This window comes from Doryrhamphus excisus, chromosome 1 (genome assembly GCF_030265055.1).
Source record: "Doryrhamphus excisus isolate RoL2022-K1 chromosome 1, RoL_Dexc_1.0, whole genome shotgun sequence".
Classification (NCBI taxonomy): Eukaryota; Metazoa; Chordata; class Actinopteri; order Syngnathiformes; family Syngnathidae; genus Doryrhamphus; species Doryrhamphus excisus.
The window spans coordinates 24,590,746-24,609,451 of record NC_080466.1 but is presented as its reverse complement, the minus strand read 5'-3'; the positions used below and the strand labels follow the sequence as shown (position 1 = coordinate 24,609,451).

The 18,706-nt window shown below is 40.5% G+C and overlaps 1 protein-coding gene across 30 annotated transcripts in view; it reads right to left on the bottom strand.

Moving 5' to 3' along the window:
* Window positions 1–18,706, bottom strand: part of madd (MAP-kinase activating death domain) — a 50,027-nt gene that overhangs the window by 4,098 nt on the left and 27,223 nt on the right. For 5 of the 30 annotated variants that reach the window (XM_058067271.1, XM_058068036.1, XM_058067360.1 and 2 more), the window contains 19 exons: window positions 18,584–18,689; window positions 18,286–18,472; window positions 17,933–18,083; window positions 17,409–17,612; window positions 15,348–15,398; window positions 13,708–13,811; window positions 12,995–13,078; window positions 12,758–12,916; window positions 11,818–11,938; window positions 11,567–11,629; window positions 10,702–10,822; window positions 10,286–10,391; window positions 10,105–10,215; window positions 9,928–10,035; window positions 9,690–9,854; window positions 9,528–9,600; window positions 8,616–8,722; window positions 3,051–3,120; window positions 365–411 (listed from right to left, as the gene is read on the bottom strand). In XM_058067271.1, the coding sequence (XP_057923254.1) occupies window positions 365–411; window positions 3,051–3,120; window positions 8,616–8,722; window positions 9,528–9,600; window positions 9,690–9,854; window positions 9,928–10,035; window positions 10,105–10,215; window positions 10,286–10,391; window positions 10,702–10,822; window positions 11,567–11,629; window positions 11,818–11,938; window positions 12,758–12,916; window positions 12,995–13,078; window positions 13,708–13,811; window positions 15,348–15,398; window positions 17,409–17,612; window positions 17,933–18,083; window positions 18,286–18,472; window positions 18,584–18,689 (2,138 nt within the window). The remainder of the gene's footprint in view (window positions 1–364; window positions 412–3,050; window positions 3,121–8,615; window positions 8,723–9,527; window positions 9,601–9,689; window positions 9,855–9,927; window positions 10,036–10,104; window positions 10,216–10,285; window positions 10,392–10,701; window positions 10,823–11,566; window positions 11,630–11,817; window positions 11,939–12,757; window positions 12,917–12,994; window positions 13,079–13,707; window positions 13,812–15,347; window positions 15,399–17,408; window positions 17,613–17,932; window positions 18,084–18,285; window positions 18,473–18,583; window positions 18,690–18,706) is intronic. The other 25 variants (XM_058067772.1, XM_058068119.1, XM_058068604.1 and 22 more) reach the window with 17 other exon arrangements.

The following is an 18,706-nucleotide window of genomic DNA, read 5'->3' as shown; positions in this document are numbered from 1 at the left end:
GATGTTAACGATGTTAACCATGTTATTGTTCTGCTCCAGCGAGCCTGGTGTTCATGCACCAAAAGCTGTGCAAGTGTAGCTGGCGCTATGACCTCCAGTTGACCTATTACCTACAAAACAGCTTAACAGAGAGGCAAAGCATAAGCTGCCCTGGCCACAGCTTAGTAAGGTCTCCAAGTCGAGCCCTGAGGGCTGATTATGGAACGCAGGTCCCACGGTACTACAATAAATCCAACTTATATAAAGACAATCCTCAGGTGTGTTAGACTTAGGAACTGTGACCTCGTATGGGACAAATGTATCTTGGCTTGAAGTAAACGTCTGAGAGAGCCAGTGGCGTGCTGGCGGACTGATGAGGACTTACCATGGGGGTCTTGTACTTGTGGATCACCACTTCTTTAGTTTCAGGAACTATGCCGATGCAAAAGACAGAAGAGAAATTCAAAGGCAGCAGGAACTTGAATGAGTTCAACTTTTGGTGTTGAGGAGGTGAAGTCACCAACTATCTAATGCAAGTCACGTCCACCACCAGTCAAACATTCTCAAACGATAGCTTAAGGACAGGCTGACACGTCCTGATCTTCTAGACTGGAGGAGATTTGGGGGCTAATGCATCTCTGCTATGGTTGACTGGTAAGGACGGAATTTAGGCCACAAAAAGGTCTTTTGAAAAGAGAATGACATGAATACAAAAAGAACAAAACACACACAGAAGAAAGACAATTGCCCCGCTACCCCAATGAAGTGAAAGTGAAAGGACGTGACAAAGAAGCAGCTACACAATGCCAACCATGTTTGGCCCAGGACCACTTTGCTGTCCTCAGGACAGTCTGACTTTTCATTAGTAACTGTGAACCCATAGCAGAGAAGAAGTGCAGGCAGAGCCAAGTTAAAACTCCTCTCCCAGCACCCGAAAATACTAGTCTGGAACATCTCCCCTTGCTGAGACGACAATGACCAATGAGAGATGGAGCACAGCTGATGAGGGGAGCACGGGGAAGGAAAGGAAAGGAGGAGTGAAGGAAAGGAAGATAGTGTGTGCACAATTCATCTGAATAAGAAAGGTGACAACACTTTACCTGCTGGAGAATGAAGGTTTTCATAGTGGCAAAGATGAGGGCAACATTACAAAATCAGCACAGAGACAAGACAGTAACCCAGCCTGGCGCTTCACTTTAACCTTGGATGACCTTGACCTGCTTGTCCTACCTGTAGCCGCGAGCATCGCACCACGACGTGCTGCAGCGTCACGCTAGGTTAGCCTGCCTAGACGCTCCGTCATTGGAGCAAAGCCACTCAGACGATGATAACAAATATATATAACATAAGATAACAAAATAATCTTGCTTCTGCAGATTTGATTTCAAATTGTTATTATAAAAATAAAACAATTTGACTGGTCTTTGTAAACGTAGTAAATCCCTCGTCGATTGCGGTCAATCGGTTCCTGACCGTGATGAGCGAGTTTCCTCATTAGTTATACGGTTTTGGACATTATTAGAGCCCTCCATACATAAAATAACACCCCTATAGTCAGTCGCCTTTACACTTGTATTACTCCAGATAGTTAACATAGAGTCTTCCAATGATAAGAAAATGGCGTATGCCAATATAAACGATAAACATAAACAAGCCGAGTTGAGAATGGAATGCTGTCATCGTAAGGAGAAGGAATGTTCGCGTGGGGAAGAATTTGCTCGGCGGACCATTCTCACCGGAAACACTAAACCGCCTCCTACCAAACTTTACAGCTTGAAATGGCAATAAACACCGGCGATGAATGTATAAGCTAGCTTTGTTTAGCATGCTAGTGTTGTTGCGTGTGTGATTCGGGCTAAATGAGTATATCTTCACCGCTTTAATGTAAGGGGTGTTTCATAATGTGGGGTGACAGCGTGAAGACGGGAAGTACGTTGATTCTTCTACACGACTCATCGTACAAACATTCCCAACGCACAGAAGACATACGACCGGCCTTCAAAATAAAGGCACTGTTTGCTGTCTAACTGTGTAAACAGGAGTCATGAAAACATATGCAGTTGGAATTGCATGGGTGACTACATCTTCCTTAATGTGGAGGCTGACATCCTATTAGAAAAGTTAGCCTGTTTGCTACCAATAAATAAATGAGTGTATTTTATTATATGGGTTAAGGTTTGTAGCTTTTTATGTTAACATTTTATATTGTTTTTTATCGTCATTTCTTGATATATCCCCAAAATATAATGTATATGCTTTGGCCCAACCCTAGTTGACATAATAAGAGAAAATAAGACATAAAGATACAATATAGACTTGGGAGAGTCCCTTGCTCTTTTTTAGTTTTTGTACATACATACCACTGCAGAAGCTTCGTCTCATCAATGTAACATGACTGACACCTAGTGACCAGTGTAGAGTACTACATGTCACAACATGTTGGAAAATTTCATCTGAATGCTTAAATTTGTATTTTACTTTATTTAGCCAGTTTTAGGCTCGATTTTGGCCAATATGTCAAATTTGCCACGTAAATATGCCTTTTTGTTACTATAGTAACCAACCATATAACATCAATGAAGTATTGAGCAATATATTTTTTAAAAGCCTGATAAAGTGAAGCCACAAACTGGCACGGGACGACTGTATTATCAGTACTGATATATGCTGGCTTGCAGTATTCCTGCATATTGTTATTGTTTCTGTACTTCCCGTTTTCTTAAAATCATCCAAATGTCCAGAATAACACAAGTTTTACAAGCATGCATTTCTTTTTTACTTCTAGTCCTACTGCAAAACAGAACTACTGTACTATATTCTTGGCAACAGCAGTGCTTCCAATGCAGAAGTCATATTTAAATTGCACCCTTTCTTTGAGTATACTGTACAACCTTTACATAATACTATTTTTCTCCCAGTCCAAGTATTTGTGACCGAGATGAAACGTGTCTGTTGGAGACTCTAAAGCTCACATCCAATTTAGGGAACTCTTATTAGCCGTGGCTTTTGCCATGAAGCTGGGTTACTGCCGTGTCAAGTACAGGCCTACAATCAATAGATGGTGTAATTACCAAATTCCTCCAGGACAAAGACTCCCTTCACTGTATTGCACTTTTTTATGTGACTCAGCTCTATGAAAACCTAAAAAAACAAAAAACAAAAAAACAACACAAGACAGAACATTATTAACTCAACAACACTGGATGAAAGATCATAGTTTGTATTGAACAAAAGAACTCAAAGAAAAGAAAGAACCGGGTTCAAACTTGTCATATTCAGGATGAAAGGTCAAATAAAACGGCTAAGAGTGGAATGCAAGCTATTAACGGCTAACAGAGGGAAATCAAACAAAGCAAAATATGAGAAGTTTCCATGATACGTGGGCAGTGGGACTTCAAGAGGATGAAAATCATTCTTCTTGGAAATTCAACAGTTTTGGGTGAGCATTAGAAGCAAAATAGCCCATAGATGCATACATGGAATTTCCATAGAAAACAATAGAAAAGGGACATACAGCTACAACAGTAAAAGGAACAGATAGAAAACAAAAAGGAACCCAAGAAGATGTTACAGCTAAGAAGCAAACACAGCAGAGGTTGTGTACCTTCCGCTCCTTGCAGGGGGAGAAAGCATGGGAGAGAAATGGTTTGGATTATTATCGGACAGAAGAGCACAAACACTCAACGACACTCTGGGTGGGTGGGCACTGTCTATCCGCAGAAGCTTCGTAGAGACTTCATCCAGAATCTATCCAAGACCCAAACAATAGAGACCCAAACCTTGCAATTACCAGAAAAAAAGGACTGAGGTGTTAAGAGCTGACTTCACCTTTGTTTTCCATCCCCCCCAGAGCCCTCCATGCCTCCTCCTCCAGCAACGAGGGCTGGCACCACACGCTCACGCAAGCACAACAGATTCATGAGGGCAGTCATTGATGGACACCTGGGATCTCACCTCCCACAACTCTTCGATGCAAATGTAATGCAACTTGTGCTTGCTCACTTGGAGCGTTGAGAGTTTTCATTTAGAGAGGGACCGTTTCGATGCCGAATCCGTCCCCAGTTTAAAGCTTCATTAAGCCTTAGATGCATAAGTGGGTCAAAAATGACCCGGTCAGGTTGTCTTCTTGAAATATCTTCGTAATTAAAAATTGTTATCATTGCATATTCCAGGTATTCCTCAAATATCATGTCATTTACATTTTTAACTTACCTTTTATACATTTTAAGAAATTGTAGTTTTTGTGTTACTACCCCAACCTTCCATAAGTGGGTCAAAAATGACTCCCATGCATTTTCTATGGAATCCAATAGGAACCTTTGATTCTTATCAACTTTGGCTGTCAGGAATAAATTAACTGTAGACCCCACAGACTATATCAGAAGTGTCACCCCTCAGGAAGATTATTTTACACATCAAGTGCTAATACATGTAAGTATTATCTTCATATAATATTGTGTATGTGTCCTTCATGACTGTTAGTATTATCAACAAATGAGCCTACTTTATAACTAGCTGACACTAGCTGGCTAACATTACTATTACTATGTATTGTTGGGCGTACTTTATCAATAGCTAACACTAGCACAGTTTTTGTAAAATATAATATGCAGTATAGGTATTACACCTGTCTGAGATACTGTCAATCTGGAATACTATAGCATTGGCATAGTCAAGTATGCTATAGCATTATTCCTAACCAAAATGGCAAAAATGGCTTAAAAACACATTGATTCTAATATGGCTCATTTTTGACCCACTTATGGAAGAGTGTAGGGTCCGGTCACTCATGCATCTAAGGGTTAAACAAATCACAATCTGGCTCTGAGATTGTTTCAATGAGAAGACCAGAAGAAGATACAAATGAATAGTGTTTTGCAGGGAAAATATCTAAAAAAAAAAAAGAGTGTAAGAAACAAGTGTGTAATAAAAGAGGTCTGTAGTAAGAGTGGATCCTACAAAAGTCACATGCCCTCACGTTTTCGCGAAAAAATAGGCCTCAAAATATTGTGTGCTGAAAGCAACGATCAAAATAATTAATAAAAAGGAATGAAATGTAAACCGCAAAGAGGGCCGGGTTTGAAAACAGTTCTATGTGCGAACGAGCCGATACGAGACTGCTGGAAACACCAGAAAGGATGTAGCGTTGGATGTGATTGTGTGGCGAAGTTACGCAGTCTGTTCTTGGCGCAGGCACGGCAAACTTAAACATCAACAATATCACCTTTGGATTGCCCTTCGTCTGTCCATCCAATGCATGTATGAAATATTGCTCAGTTGATACAAGTGGCGGCGTCGGGAAGGAGCAGTACCAGGTACTTTAGAGTCACGTGACTGTGGCCTACCCAACTGCACATGCTAATTTTAGTACGTATGCTCATTATCAAAATACAACGGATGAAGGAGAGGCATTTTGGTGATGCAAATGTATTCATGTTTTGAGCGTATATTGTTGTGAGAAGCCAAATGCTTTATTTAAGAAAAGGGAAAATGAATCATCACCACCAAAATGCGACCAGAACTCGGCTCACAGGACCAAATGGGGGAGGGTAAGTGACTGTTGATGCACTACACTGCTGATCGGGATGTCAACTTGCTTGAGGAGATGTTTTATATGCAGTTATATGTACTATAAAACTAGATATGCAGTATGGTACAAACCAACAGAAGCCTACCTGACTCACGGTACAACCAATACACAAAACACATCCGAAACATGCAATGTCACTGTACCAGATGCTTACACACTATAATACACATGCAAAACAATACTACTTCATAAGATAAGATATGCCCTATTCATCCCTCAGTGGGGAAATTTGCACTGGTTTATAATATTGGTTTATAATACTGGTTTATAACGCGCAAGGCATGCTGACAAGCCCACATGCACACTTTTTTTTGGTAGCAAAAATCTGAACCGTGAATACATCATTTTAAACAGACTGTGTATTTTAGCGTTAATGTTTTCATAAAAACGTATGCAACACATCAATTATTCATGTCAACAACTTGTAATCCAAAATATCACAGCTGATCTGCAACTTAACGTTCCACTAAACGCCACACAGTGACACATTGGAGAGGTAAAAAAGTGAAGCTAAAGGTTTAAGGGACGACAGCGACTTCAAGGAAAGATTGCTGGAACATCACAAACTGGCTCCATCCATCCATTTTCTATACCGTTTATCCTCATTTGGGCCGCGGGTATGCTGGAGCCTATCCCAGCTGTCTTTGGGTGAGAGGCAGGGTACACCCTGGACTGGTGGCCAGCCAATCACAGGGCACATATAGACAAACAATCATTCACACTCACATTCATACCTATGGACAATTTGGAGTTGCCAATTAACCTAGCATGTTTTTGGAATATGGGAGGAAACTGGGAGAACATGCAAACTCCACAACGAGATCAAACTGGCTCTCACACTGAAATGCCAATGTAGTAATATATCAGACAAATAAAAATACAACATGTATTAATATCTACAATGAGCCGATAAAGAGGTCATGGATGTCAGTGATCCTGTTGCTACATCATTCATGAAGGTTACACTGGTTTCTCTTCCGATCTGATCTCAACGCATACATTTTAGGGATGCTCCGGTCAGGATTTTATGCTGCAGATTCCGATACCAATTATCCATGTGTGAAATCGTCTGATACAGATAAAATTTTGAAAAATATTTTGAATGAGTTCTATTGGCTTGTGGTGCCGTAAAGGTCCCATGACTGCCAGTAGGTTAAAAAAAAAAAGAGAAGTTTTTCCTTTCCATGGGGCCTAGAATTCCTGGGTGCACCCCTGCTATGGACTTTGTGATATGAAAAAAGGGAACTCACCTGCATTTAGAAAAAAAACATATTTGAACTACTTTTTCAAGAGAGCATGAACATAATATATATGTTGTCTTGGTGCAACTTACAGGATTCTTCTTCAGCCTTTTGCAAGGAGATTACAAAGACCGATGGTGATCTAGCAGGACTTCCAGTGGCACACAACTCTAAGTGAGAGAACAGTTGGCAAAGCCGGTGTCTTCCCCAGCTAAGAGAGTCGGGTCATTTAGTCTGATGAATTCATATTTCTTGGGTTATTTGTGCAAATTGTATATTACTCTCAAAAAAAAAAATCAGGTAAGTTCCGCACAGCAGTTTGGCATCCCTGTGCTGTGAAGGAAATTGGGCAGGGCAGACGCTCACTACACGCTGCACACCACACGCTGCAATAGAACAAATCAGAGATGATCGTATTTTGTGATGGGTGTTGAAAGGCATTCATCGGCATTTGCTGACCACATGCTTTTTCATGGAAATCGGACGATCAGTGAGCGATCGATGGGAGCATCCCTAAATATCTGCCAATATTGATACCGCGGCTCTGTTTGCTTCAATATTATTATTATTATTATTATTATTATTATTGCAGCGTCCACGGGCTCTATAAGAATTACAAGGATGAGGTCAACCAACAATCTCGTTATTGAACAAAACAACTGTCGGCTGCCACCACGCCAAAAGAATATCAGCAAATGCAGCTAGAAGAATATCAGATCACGCAGCTGCCTCCACAAGCACGCACGCAGATGCACTCAGCCTGATGTGTTCATGGCTTCAGACAGTTGGACAACACAGAACTCTTAACATGGCACATAACTTCCAAGTCGCTACATTACCATTGTAGTTAATTTCATATGAGGCTGTAATACAAGAAAATATGATAGGGTAGCAACCCAGAAGTTTCATTTGTGTTAAAGAGTTTGTGATACCTTTTGTGTGGCGTGAATGTGTCAGTCGGAGCGGTTGTGAGTATGTGTGTGTGCACAAGTTCTGGATACGTTTGCTGACAACGTTAAAGGCTCATGTATCAGAAATCTCTGCAGACGGTGTCGGAGATTTCCAATAAGCGAGTTGTGCTGGTGTCAGAATCCGATACCGGTAGAAAGGGAAAAAAAAAACCTTAGAAAAATGGCAGTTATCTCTCAGTAGAACACGTATGTGCCAAGGTGCACTAAAAAACGCCAACTAAGACTCTTAATTCATCACTCGCCTGGCCAAACTCACAAGATGATATTTGAGGGTCTAAGTGTCTTAAGTTGCTAGTGAATAGCCCAATTATTAATGAAAAGTCTTTGAACAAGCTCATCAGTCTTACCACTGATGAACAACACACACACACACACACACACCACATATTAACACTTCATTTGCTCCCACACAGTAAATGAACAACAGGTTTTATCTCCCAAATGTGAAAAGAAACACGTGGAAGGATGTGTTAATATTGTTTTGGAAATGCAGGCATGCAGGCAAACACAGAAACTAACACAAGAAGAAGAAAAAGCAAAACTAAAACAAAAACACAAACGCGGAGACATGAATTCTTCCTCTAAAGGAAAACATATGGTACTGGGGAAAAAATGCCAATCAACCATGATATCAGACACTACCTTTGGATTATAAGTTATAAGTTATAGTGGCTAAAAACACTAGAGGAAGACAGTCACGGCAAGAAAGAAAAGGTAAAGAGGCAAACTGGAGAGACGAGCAGAAAGGCATAGAAAAGGATGGGATGAAAACTAGATTTTAACATGAGTGAGTTTTCATGCCCCTGAGTGAGATGGGTGGTCCTGGCTACTTACCTGACTGTGCATGAATTTCAGGTTGATTCCCTCTAGAGTGACTTGCAGCAATCCTCCCTCACCGGTTTTCATGTCCTGGACAGGGAACTCTCCCCCCAGCTCTGGACCTATACATAGAAATAGGTTAACAAGTACTAAGGGCTGAGTAGGTCAGTAAGAATGTTGACGCTGATGTCCACATCTGGTGGCTTATTTTGATCGTAACATGGACACATGAAAACACAAAGATTCAACCCTGAGTTATTCTGTATGGATCCGGTCTTTTTCCTCTCACACTTTAGACGTACTAGGCCATATCCAAACAAACACTGATATTTTCAAAGCATCATATTTCTCCAACTCCGGTGTCAAAAAAAACTTCATCTACATCAGTGGAGTTTTTAAAAATCTCTTTTGGCTGACCAGAAGCCTGAAAAAGCAACAAGTAACTGTGTCACGCATTATAACACATAAGTTCATCAATATAGTGACATATCATATCATCGCACACTTTAACTGTGGATGGAGTTTTCCAAAAGCTCAGCTTTTAAGTCAAATTAAGTGTGGATGAGAGGCCACAACGCATTTTTAAAATAACTTTTTTCGTGTAAACATTGCTTTATTCTGTAACCTAGATGAAGTGGAGGGTTTTTTTTTAGATAAAAAAGTACATACTAAGTCCCCATCCAAAGTGGTTAAAATAGCTGATAATAGGGGTTAAAAACAACATGCACTAATTGGACGTTTCACCTCAGCTACCCCCCAGCAAGGCCAGATTTTGGAGTTTTTATAGACTGCTTAAAAAATGTACTGACAAGAAAGCAGGGTCACATTCTAAGTGGTTGTGTTGTTTTTCAGGCACCGCCATTCCTCGTACCATGATAAAAAAAAAAAAAAACATGACTAGTTAACCCCATAAAGAATTGTCCATACCTGGTTTTGAGCTTTGCTGTCTGGCTGCAGCTCTTTCCATACTGTCTTTAACACAGTAGTAGAGTTCTCGACACTAAAACCAGAGAGGAAAGGTGAGGAGACATTTAGTAATTAACGCTAATCTAAAATGTTAAAAACAGACAAAATAAAAAGACTTTTGACCTTTTTGGTATAGAACTTATTGAGTTGTGTCTCTTGGCCGTTGCGTCTCCAGAGACATAAAACCTTGGTCTTGGGGCAGTAAGTCATGTTGATGAGCTTTTCGTACCACCAGCGTTCATACACTGTGCCAATGTTGCTACGCAGGACGATGCAGTCATCACATACCTGCGACATCAATAAGTGACATGTCAAACAAAGCCCAATCAATTTAGAAAGGCATTGTGACGAGAACGCTGACCTCCATGAAAAAAATATCCCCAGTTGTATCAGTACCAGCATGTACAACAAAGGTTTGCTTCTTGATATGACGGCTCCCACAGGCCCTGATAGACAGCTCACGGCCGTTCTAAACAGTAAAGTCAAGTAAGCGATATGCAGCAGTTCAAACATTCACTTCCAAGAAACAAACACTGACCATTTGGGCCAATTTGTCCAGCAGCTCATTGATCTCTTGGCTGTAAGTAAGGCCAATGTGGGACTTGCCCATCAAACGCCTCACTTTCTTCCTGATGTCATTTTTGTTCACCTGCACAAACGTGAGGTTAATGGGGAGAGGGAGAATAGTTGATGAGTCTGATGTAAACAAAGTGTCATACTTTCATCATTAGCATGTATGCGATCATGTTGTGCAGCAAGGTTGCCAGCAGTTTGTCCTCATCGTCCTCCAGACGCTTGCGGTCATGTTCTCCCAAGGACAGGTATCTATTGGAAAGAAGAACAGGGAACAGGAAAGTGTTTTCCCAGCATTCTATCTGGAATTGGGGTATAACTCGGTATGGAATTGTCTTCTGCAAAGCACAAATTGTTAAAGCTTTTTCAAGTTAGGTGGCTGCTCTCTTGAAGGATAATATGTGTTGCAAGTACACAAGTGTGGATGACTGTTGATCTGTTTGTGGCATGACCCGCCTCTCACCCCAAGTCAGCTAGAATAGGCGCTCTCGTATCGTTATAGAAAATGCACAATTTGAGTATTTTAGAGGGTTTCTATCCTGTGAGATGCAACTTTTCAAACCTTTCAATCATTTCTTGAGGTCCTTGGTCCAATCCCATCCCCTCACGCTCTAACATGACAGCATCTAAGAAGGCATCCTCCCAAAACTGCACCTGGTCCCAAAGCGTGGAGCGCTCTTTACCTGAAGATGGGAAGCATAATTCAAATTTTGCAAAACCTTCTATGCTTCTATACTTGTTGTCAGTACACATAGCCAATTGAGTATTAGTGAACGTAGCCATCTCTACACATCCACTGCAGTCATCATCGTCACTCGCAACACACACACACACAAGGGTTCCACCTGACACATTTACGGCCACACAGACTTGATGATTTATGACCACTTTACAAAATGTCCAAGTTGCTACAATGTCATACATTACTTGCTTGTAGAGAGTTTACTACAGCATAATATAATAACAATGATAATGTATGTTATATGTTAAGAGTTCTGTATTGTCTGCGAAGCCATGTATGCATCAGGCTGAGCATGTGTGTGTGTGTCACGTGACGTGTGGAGACACCTACGTTCGCCGATCTTCTTCTAGCGACATTTGCTGATATTCTTTTGCTGTTGCAATTGTTCATCGACCACCTTGTTGTCATTCTTATAGTGTCTGCAGATGCTACAATAACGATAATAACCTTGTTGTCATTCTTATAGTGTCTGCAGATGCTACAATAACGATAATAATAATAATGTTAAGGCAAACAGAGCTCTGGGGTCTTCACAAATAGCCAAATTCAGGTTCAACTTTGATTTGGCGCTCACTTATGTACTAGAGAAGCCAACCTCACTCCAAAGATTAAATTCTGAGCTACACTGAACGGCGTTTGCACCCCACACACTGGAAAAAGGGCAACAACAGGAGATTAGCCCTACTTAGGGAAAAGGTTTCCATGGCAGCATCCTCTAGTTGATCCCAAACGGAGTTCTTATCACGGCCTGGAAGATTTTCCCAGGAGGAGATAGAAGCAGGATAAAAGAGAAGCAGAGGGAGTTAGGCAAAGAGGTGAGAAGTGTTATGGCATAAGGAGCAGACCAAGCCCAGAAGATACAACAACAGGGACAGAAGAAAATCCGACTGACAGCAGTGATTATGATAGGTGGGCTCTGACCCAGACAGAACATACCAAGCAGGCCTTCACAAAGGTAGATCCTCATACTGATATCCTCCATAGGCTGAACGGGAATCCCCTTTGCCATTGCTGATGCATGTTCTTTTGCCCCTGGTTTTAGCGTGTGTGTTTTTCCCTGTGGAGGCCAAAGAACTGTCACATTACTAAGTCCTTATTTCTAAAATCACAAATACTTCAACTTGCTGATATAGTTCATCTTCAAACAGCTTAAAATAATGCATAAGGCTAAAAACAACCAATTAGCTAAAAATGTCCTCCAATACTTCTCTACAAGAGAGGAGAAATATGATCTCAGGGAAGAAGTACATTTGAAACACTTCTATGCTAGGACTACGTTATGCTAGCCATAGCATTTCAGTATGTGGAATCAAACTATGGAATGGATTGAGTAAGGAAATCAAACAATGCACAACGATGAGCCAATTCAAGAAACAATACAAGCAGTTGATGTTTGCTAAATACAAGGATGAAGAGTCTTGAACCAGTCATGATGTGCTATATATATCACTATATTGACACGCACTATGGTACCCATTATGTCTTTGGATGCTCATATCACCTTGTACTTCGGTACGAGGTACATTATTTAAAAAAAACAAAAAACAAACCTTAAACTGTATTATGGAAAGCAGGAAGTGAACAAATGTAACAGTTACTGATTGTAAAAGTACCAGATGGAGGGGTAGGATTTAATAAGCTTTGCTTCTTCCTACTCCTTTTGGACATGTGGAACTGGGAACTGATTATGGGATGCACTCAACTGGAATCTGATGCATGTTCAAATGAAATAAAACCATTTCCATTACATTCGTGTTACAATAAAAAATGTACATTAAGTAAAAAAAACTAACAAAAAAAAACAGGGACATCATACAAGATTGTATGAGCAAAAACATCTGAAAATAACTTCACGAGCCATAACTGGTGAACTTACAAAGACTGAGCTGGTGGCAGGGTTGGTTTCGATCTCGCTGTCAGAGAGGGTCCCTCTGGACTGGGCTAAATGTAGAGCACTTCTCCCACCCAGGCCATCTCCCGCTGTGCTGCTCAAGTCACTGTCAGCACCAAGAGTCTCCCCAGAGCTATTGCTTATCTAAATATACAGAAAAATAATTGCAATAAATCATGCTTCACTGTACAGATTTCTATAAATGAGTTGGTCATGCCCTACCACTGTGCTCGCCTCAGAGTCTTGACTGGTACTTCTCGTTAAGATGGGAGGTTCTGAACTTGTTACAGACTCTGAGTCACTCTTCTACAAAGCCAAGCAAATAAGAAAAAAGGGGTCAATGAATCAAAATATCCTGCATATCAGGGGTCGTTGTGCCCGTTGGGACCAAAGGACCCAAGTCGCCTGCAGCCTGTTCTAACAATAGCTCAAATAGCACCACTTGCCAGTGAGCTGCATCTCATTTTTGGATTGCTTTTCGTGTTTACTTATACATATACACTTACACCTGAAGGGGAAATGACAATTTTTAACATAAATGAACTCTGACTTGACTTTGACTGTTTTCTTGTCAGTGTTCTTTGTGCACATGACCAAAATGTAGAGTTTGTGAAGCTCATACAAACATGGTAGAAACAAGCGAGTGGGCGCAGCAAAAAATTGACCTATTGTCAAAAATTGCTAAAACCGTACTTGAAGACAAGAAATATGGAACTGAGATAATCTCCGCTCTCTATGGTGTTATCTGATTCTTTTCTTATGAAATCATTGTTGATATTAATTGTGAGATATCATTAACCCCATCAGTGTCTAATGGATGGACAGATGGGTGAAGTGTATATCAAAATGGTAGTCCTTTGCATTATCCAGTCCCCAAAAAGCAGCTCACAGTTTCAAAATGGTTGGTGACCCGTTGGTGCACGCTGTGTTCTAACCTGAGATGCAGATGTAACACTGAGTCCACTATCAGCGCTGATCTGTGATTTCTTCTCCTCAGTATCGGTCACCGGAGGGCGCTGCTGCTTTGCTCCTTCAACTCCTGAGGGGTGAACAAAACTGTCAGGCTGTTATCAATATTTCAGCACCCTTACCTTGCTGGGAGTCCACCAATGCAAAGCCAGCACTGCACAGCAACACTATATTCATGTACGGTAATCAAATTAGCACAATGCAACAGTGCCCAGACCATGCAGGTCTAATGACCATTACATCTTGTAAGAAAACCTATTTTGTCATAAATAAGCTGCTGCAAAAGTTTCACTTGAGAATTTAAATTACACCCATCACATGAAGGTCATGGCAATATTGGGATTTCATAAATTTATTTTAAGAACAAAATAATTGTATAACAGGCATCTCTATGTGAGAAGTGTAGTGCAAAGTTTTGGCTGTATATTATAAATGTAATATTACTAAAATATACATGCGGCTATCTTACATACAGCTTAGCTAATGGTCAGGATCACTCCAAGAGTGTAACAACATTCTGAAAATGATCAAGAGAAATAAAACATCTGAGCACACCTGATATATTACTTTTTCTAAATAAGGGATGTTGAGTAAAAGTAAATGAGTGTAAAGAGTTTAAAGAGTTCTGCATTGAACCCATTTTATGTTCATACATAACATTGAACTGTTTACCAAAAAAATTAAAAAATTAACTAAATAGTTCCAAAATGTGAATTTAATAATATGAAATTATTGAAAAGCCCCTAATTACAAAGACAATTCATGTAAGTGGTTAACATACAGTATGTAAACCATGACTCAAGTGTAGCTCAAGTAAGTTTAGGAGGACCAGACAAAGAAGGGACAAAGGAGCAAGCCCAAAGTGCAGTCAAATATTGAAAAACAATCACAAATGAAAAGAAAACTACAAGAGCGTGTAGCGGTGTAACAGTCCATCACTTAGCGCAACAATAAGTCTTGGTCAGTGCTGCCAACGTGGCTCAAGTTACAACAACAACACAGACACAGGCAGTTAGGCATGCCGACAAACAGAAAGTGTTTTTTGTCCGACTGTCACCTTCAGCGGGCTATCGCAGTCTGGTTCTTTTGGAACATAAAATATTTCCAAAGACTTTGATAACATTTCCCCCCCCCCACCCAAAATAAATAACACAATCTGGAAAACGGAAAGCATAGTTCAAGAGCAGAAAAGGGCAGCAAATTTTAATTTCTGCCGACAAATAGTCTACAAATGCTTAAACCAGTAAACTACAGCATGCAATTTCCCATGGTTCATTGCAACTGTAGACTTTACCTTTTTGCCCAGACCATCAATTTCAGTCATATAATTCTAGACTGTAATCAAACGACTGACAAGAAATTAGTCAAAGAAGACAATGACACTGCATGTGACATACTACTGTACATGTTAAACTGTGATCACACTAATCCCTATGCATACTGATGTTTTAGGTCCCCCTCAATTGGAATGGGCGCAATGCTGTACATCTACTGATGTAAAGCCATCATTGGCTATAAAAGGACAGAAAGGGGTGAAAGGAAAGAATCAACAGTTTAATACCCCAATCTTTTTTTTTTTTTTTTTTGGATGTGTGAAGTTTCTTACTCTGTGGTTTTTCCATAGATTTTTGCTTATCCTGGTGCTTGCTCCACAATTCTACCCAAGATGCATTGCAAGCAAGGAGAGAAAGACAGAGAGTCAGAGAGCAGGTTGAAAAGGTATGTATGGCGGATGAGCATTGAAATTAAAACTAAATAAAGAGCATTTAAAAGAAAATGGCATTCGTAGAATGTTTTGTAATGTCTGCATGTAGCTGCATGTAGACCAACCTCATGCGAGGCAGCCACTATGCTAACATTACAACACACTCATAGCACCCGGAGAGCCACACAAGCCTCAGAAGGTGCACAGGATCGGACTGCATGACACCCTTCATAAATTCAAGTCGTTTGGCTCTCCAGAGAATTGAGAGAGTTTGGAAAAAAGCATGAAATGCGGGTTGATAGGCTGACAAGCCACAAGGTGAAATGAGAGCAGTTGCAAAAGCTGGGATGCATATCTCACAGCATTCTGTAGAATTGAGGGTGCAGCTTTCCAATAGGAAGAGAAGGGGTGCGGGGGGGAAAGAGGTGTCACATTGCTTGACTGAAAGTGTCCCTGGTATACAGACCCAGAATAAGTCTCCAAACAAATCATTTCAAATATGAAATTTAGTGACGATATCAACCAAACATTTCCATTTACTTCTGAACTGGGACTGTTTACTGGGAGGGATGTTTCCACCTTCCATGCTGGGAGCAAAAAGGGGCTGCAATTTTATACAGCAAACATTGTAGGAACCTGCAGTAAAGGCACAAGTGAACGCACATGTTTCTAGTGATGCCCATTTGACTGGTTTACCTCGTCCACTACTGCAGATTTAGGTATTAGAAGAAAAAAGAAAAAACAAAACATGCATTCTAGGTGCTCAGAGGCTGACGATAGACCTCTATAGAGGAGGCAAACAGGGACACAGATGTTTAAGGACGGCGAGACAAACAATCTGAGCAGGATAGCAGGTTTATATTCCAAACACTTGGACAGTTTCAATAGTTGAACAAATATGTTTATATAATACATTTGATTATACTGTATATGTATTAGGGCTGCCAATAGATTCAAATATTCAATCGCGATTAATCGCATTTGTCCATAGTTATCTCATAATTAACTAATTCACCCCATATTTATACTTTTACGTTTTATTTGCACGAAAGGCACAAAGAGGTGATGATGCAACATTACTATATCATGTCTATATTTATATTCACTGTGTGCCTCGAAAAATCAGTCAAAATCATCCAAAATGGCTGGGATCTAATTAGTTAATCGCACTCAATCACAAATAAATAAAAGTTTTTCTACAATAACTAGGGATTTAAATCTCTTTGTGGTAAACTATTTGATACTCAACTATATCAAATTTTATTTAAAAAAAAAAACAAACTACCAGTCCAGGTTGTACCCTGCCTCGCGCCCAAAGTCAGCTGGGATAGGCTCCAGCTTACCCCTGCAAACCGTAATGAAGACATTCAGTGATGGTCAATTAGAAATCCCCCAGGTTTGGTACGTTTAATGTGAGTGGATTTTTGCCTACTTTGTTTGACAGTACTTGAACGCACCTTCTAACTTTGTTCCACATTGCACAGTACTACGAGAATGTCCCAATGCTAATTCTTGCTAACTCTTGATAATAACCGCAATCACACAAGTTCTTACATCAATCGCTATGGCTTGGTACTGCAAAAAAACAGGTAACATACTTGCAGTGGTACCAGCCATTAAAATGAACAAGAAATTGAAGAAACAAGGTTGGTGTCATTAATTGTGTCAGTAATTGTATTAACACCTCCAAATGAACTGAAAAATGTAATACTAAAAGATACTACACATGAAAAGCTATCATGCACTCATTTTGACAGCCCTTATATGTACATATTTATTTTTAACATAATCTATATGTTTTTTGCATATCGATGGTGAGTAAATGTGTGGAATATTGTAACACCTGCATTGTCAGGGATAAGTGAAAGGGATTTTCTCGAAAATGGTTGGAGAAGGGATAAGAACGGGTTCTAGGGTTGATCTCACAGTGCACATGCAAGCAGGCCGGAGTGGTGTACACACCAATCGAGGCAATAAAGTTTTCTTCATTCAGACTCCTGGTGTCAAAATGGCGCGCTCCTCTGCCCGTTGTGTGATGCGGCAGCTGCAGATGTGGAATGTTCAGAAGACCTTGAGGTTTGGTAGCCTCCATACGACCAGAGGGACTCTCTTTACTCCCTGGGCTGCCAGCACTGTCTGTGGGGCTTCGTTTGCGCTTTTCAGGGTCTAACGAGTTACCAAAATTAAAGGGGCACAGACGACATTCCACCAAAATTTTGAGGAAAAAAAGGTTCAAATGAAAAACAGGAGAATGCATATTAGTTCAAGGAGGAGAAAACATTAGTAACTGACTTCAAGTGGATTATCATCGAGCATGCATGTTAAAGCTCAATACACATTTGGGTGTAAAACCAAGGGATGACCAGTGGTTGCAGCACAAAGCCAAAGCTTCTTAGCAAAACAAGCTTGAAAGACAAACAGGCTTAATCCAATAAATAACAACAAAAGATTCTGTCCACCTGCCCGGTGGTGGATGTGAAACTTACCTTTGGTCTGATAATGTGTGCGCGCTATCTCCAATACGCTGAAGACACTCGCCATTCCTCCCAGGCCCGCATTTGTGTAGGAATGCTCCAAACTGGACACAGTACACTTCAAGATGTCCAGCATGCCCTTGTACACCTTCCTGCTCACCTCCTGAAAAGATAGTTTTTTTAAAAACACGCTCATGCCGATCCTGCTGTTGAAATACGTATAGCTACTTAATTTCATGTTGACAATATTACAATGTTGGCAGAAATAGTTTCACAGTCATAATAAGGCAATATTAACTATAGTTATATAAAGTTTGGGAACAATATGCTGTGAGTTAAAAAAAAAAAAAAAAAAAACAACTCACCACATCACGTATGATCTCCTGTCTGGAATCTTCCTCTGACTGGGTGGCTCTATTCAGTTTACTCAGAACAAAGACGCGAAGCTGCTCATTCTCCAGCAGGCGGCGCACTTTTTTCATGTTGAGCCAACCAACTCCTTGTCCATCCAGAACACTCTGTACAACCTCCTTTAAGAACTGCTGGTTTTCACTGTCGAGATAAGACAAGCTCAGATGTAAAAGATCATTTCATGGGTTCATGAATGTATGCAACATTCAATATTGGACATTGTGCTGATATTTCATGCTTACAACACAATACCTTGTGTTGTTGCCACCCTGAGGAGATGGCGACTCTCTCTTCACTGTTGGGCTGTGCTTGATGACAGACGACTTCTGATCCACAAGTGCTCGGGGTGCACGTGCACCTATGAAGGAAGCAACA